Source organism: Austrofundulus limnaeus, unplaced genomic scaffold (assembly GCF_001266775.1).
Source record: "Austrofundulus limnaeus strain Quisiro unplaced genomic scaffold, Austrofundulus_limnaeus-1.0 Scaffold1814, whole genome shotgun sequence".
Lineage (NCBI taxonomy): Eukaryota > Metazoa > Chordata > Actinopteri > Cyprinodontiformes > Rivulidae > Austrofundulus > Austrofundulus limnaeus.
Window position 1 is genome coordinate 8,408 of NW_013954216.1, and position 4,081 is coordinate 12,488.

The 4,081-nt window shown below is 35.4% G+C and overlaps 1 protein-coding gene across 1 annotated transcript in view; it reads left to right on the forward strand.

Annotated features, from left to right (window-relative positions):
- The window catches only part of tbce (tubulin folding cofactor E), a gene marked incomplete at its 5' end in the record, with an annotated part of 34,228 nt that overhangs the window by 7,883 nt on the left and 22,264 nt on the right, over nt 1-4,081 (forward strand). Inside the window, 1 exon segment of the mRNA XM_014033717.1 lies at nt 180-256. Coding sequence (XP_013889171.1) covers nt 180-256 — 77 coding nt within the window.

Sequence of the window (4,081 nt, forward strand, 5' to 3'; positions counted from 1 at the left end):
GATTAGTCGACTAATCGAAAAAAAAAATCGGTGATTAATCGATTATTAAAATAATCCTTTGTGGCAGCCCTAGTGAGCAGCAGTATATAGTAATGGGAGGCTGATTGTGTTAAATCAATTCTCCTCTTCAGTTTCCCAAAAGGTTGATTATTTCCTCTTTTCTGTTTGTCTGTGATCAGGTTCTGGAGTGTGCCGTCATGTGGCCTCAGCTGGAGRATCTGTGTTTAGAGAAAAACTGCATAACTGAGCTGCAAAGGTACGGCTGCACTCATGCATCTGCTCTGTTACGCTGTATAATTTTTCACTGACAAACCATTGTGTGTGTGTGTGTGTGTGTGTGTGTGTGTGTGTGTGTGTGTGTGTGTGTGTGTGTTGGAGAAGTTCATGAATTGTACATTCAGTCACTATTTACTAAAAGTTTCAGTAACATCCATCCATTGGTTCATTAAATATTTTGTTAAAAGGCACACACACCGTTTTGTTTTCAAATTCACATGGGACCGTGGATTGACTTCCATTCCATTTTTTTGGTAAATGTATAGCCTAACCTTGAACATTTACCCTAAAACTAACCTGACCTGACCCTAAACTCAATTCACACCATGGCCCTAAACCAAACCCCCACCCAAAATTAGCATCCGTAAGTGATGTGACGTTCACGAATGATCCGTATCTTTTGAACGGCTCTTTACAACGAACGATAGGAGCCGAGTTGCGGGCAGTAACGAGCAATTTGTAGTTTTATATATTTTATTCCTCATATAATCTTTATTTTTTCATCCTTAAATCGCTCCTGCTTTGCTTTTCCATAGAAAACAGGCAGAGCGGTGGAGAACAGAAGCTCACGGGAAAGGCGGAGGGAGATTTCAGCTTGACAAAACACATGGTTCCGCCCACGTAACGTGATGACATCATCACGTCGCCATACGTGATGACGTATTTCCCTACGTGATGATGTAACTCATTCAAAATCGAACGGCTCTATGAAACAAACGAGATCCTAAGATCCGGATCCCATCAAAGAGCCATTTATCCCACCACTAGCATCCGTACCTGTGAAGACCAGGTGTTGGTCCCCACAAGGCTGCCTTTTTCTGGAAAAAGGTTCACACAATGTAGCAAAAACATGTCTACTTGTGTAGGTGTTTTGTCTAAAAATGTCCTCATATGGTAGGAAATATTGTTGGACTAAATTCTTCCTGGATGTATACGTCGACTGAGGCTCCCCCCACTCCTGTCTGTGATCTGGTTCCTGGAGCAGGCTGAGGGCYGCACAGAATGAACAGTTACCATAAATATTCTGAACTATGGCTGTGCTGGTTTTGGGAACTGGATTCTTCAGGTTCATTTTTCAGATATTCACACAAGTGCACACAACACTCATGGCTTCAGATACACACCCTCCTAAACTCACTTACTCCTCTGGCTAATAAATCTGCTCTATGCAGAGGTTGTTTTTTTTTATAAACACCATAGTGTGTCACATTGTTGATATAATAAGATGTTTTGTCTTTTTTTCCTCATCTTCCCTTGTGTGGTTTTTAGTTTTTCTGTTGTTGAAGGTAACACAACTGTTTGCTGCATGATCTGTTTCACCTGTTCCCCCATGTTTGTCTTGTATGTCTTCTTGAATGGGTGTGTCTTAACTGCCCCCTCCCCCCTTCCCTGAATGTACAGCACCTTGTGAATTTATTTCTGTGAAAGGCGCTATATAAATAAAACTTTACTTACTTACGTTACTTTACACACCCACACACACACACACACATTCGAGACAAATGGTCTCTTCCACCTTGGCTCAGTAGCTGTGTGAGAAATGTTCTCTCTTCTGGCTTTAAATGTTAAACTGAGCCCCATTGCTTTTAAATGTTGCCTTTTTTGACATATTTTCTTGGATCAGTTCCAGTTTTAACCAGTTCTTGTTGTTGTCGTGACAGATTAACCTGTTTCTTCTGAGGTCTGTAAATGGTGGGTTTATAAATGTGACAGTTCAGTGTTTGACACCATGGCTGTGAAGGTCAAACACTGAAATAACTCATGTTAGATTTATGAAAGATCAATTCCAAATTGTCAATAAATAATTTCAACTCAATTTAATTCAAAAAAATTATTCATTTCATTAAAAAATACATTAAAAACACTATGACATTACACAAATTAAAAATCTAAAGAAAATGAAAGGTAGCAGAAGAATAATAATAAAGAACAATAATCCCTGTCTGGATTATCATTTAGATTTAAGTTTGTCCTCACCAGTGTTTTGTTTTTGTCTGTTAAAATGTAGAAACAAGATTAAAATGTAGGAAATCTGTGAGAATATAGATGAAAGTATGACAATGTTTAACCTGAATTTATTAGTCATTTAGGGTTAATCTGTTTAATCTGTCAGGTCACAGTGATAATCTGAGAAGTGTTTGAAATCCAAAGATGTTAAGTTAGAAAGGATCCATAATCCTTTCTAATTGAATCAAACTGAACTGAAATTCTGGTTGAAAATTACCAAAACAGGAATCAGTTACCTTAACAGTCACAAAGATCAAATCGAAATGAATTAAAATCAGATGTTTTGATATAACATTAATTAATCTGATGGAAAACAGCTGATTACACCTACTGTAAATCTGGTCACTTATAGTAGTGTTTTCCTCCAAGCCAAGCTGAGCTAACTCTGTCCCTTCTCACAATAAGATGATTTTAGTTTAAACTCTGGATTGTGGTGGACGATATGTCATTAATAAAAAACTAAATCAATGAAGGAAGTATTTAATGATTGTGCCACTAAAGTGTAAAATGTTTATGTACTTTAAAAACTGCATCAGTCATCTCCTGTCTTTAAGATCAGTTGTTTGTGGGGCAGCTAAAGGATTTAAAAATCAATGCAGACAAAGTCTGTAAACCAGATTATATAAAGTGGGAATAGTTATTGATTGATAGAGACCTCCTGGCTCAGGATGAAGTCTGAGGTCCAAGTGCAGAAGCAACAACAAAACTTTACCATGTCACCTCACTGAACATATTCTGACAGGTATTCTGGGATTACAGAAGACTTCACTGATGTCTCCATGTTGAGTATGAATCTGAATTTATAATACTGTATAACCTTTAACTGTTTAATTTGTTCAAGTAAAACTAYATCATTTAACATAACTCTGGTTCTTGGATAAAGTGAGGTGTTTCACTATAGGAAATGTTCCTGCGTGACCATATATGGAAGCTCCAGTGACATAATGTCTATGAGTCATGCTCAGGGCTCCACCCACAACATGATACCAACTAACCGCTGTACCCATTCTGTTTTTTATAATGTGTTTAATTCATTAATTTGTTCAGTCTATATACAGTAAAATAAAACAATAATAGTCAATCATGCCGTGAATGAGTGAAGAAAAATATTATCATGTCCACAACTTATTTTCAGAAAACAACTTCAACCAAGAAATAAACTTAAGCTTCAAAGATCTCCATATTTAAAAAAAAAACATCATTCATATCTTATTTCCATTAAATAAAACAAACGTTTTTTCCCAATATTTTTTTCATTTTATTTACTTGCCCTTTATTTATACAGGTAGTCTCATTGAGATTCAGAATCTCATTCCCAATAATTTTAACATCTTACCTTATYTAACTAATCTTTAACATCATTAACATCATCTTTTTAAAACACAAACATTGTTTCAGAGGTTTTGTAATAGTAGTAAGACTATTCTAAAAACTTATTCCTTAAATTACAGAACATCCCTTCAGACTGGTTCCCTTTAGGTTACAATGACGTTCACTCTTAACAAATTTCAATGAAATATTTGATGTTAATATTTTTATGAGCTTTACACATTACTTGTAAAACACTATAATCAATCAAATAATGGAATTTCAATCATTTCAACTGATAAAACAATGCATTTGTTGGATGACTATAGCATTTTCTATTAATAATTCTTATAGCTCTTTATGGTAAAATAAAATAGGTTTTACTTGACTTACATTCTTTTCCTCAAATTTCAATATAGTAAATGAAATGTGGAACAATCGTTACATTACACAGTTTATAAAGAGCTGTATCATTCAATACCTCTTTTAC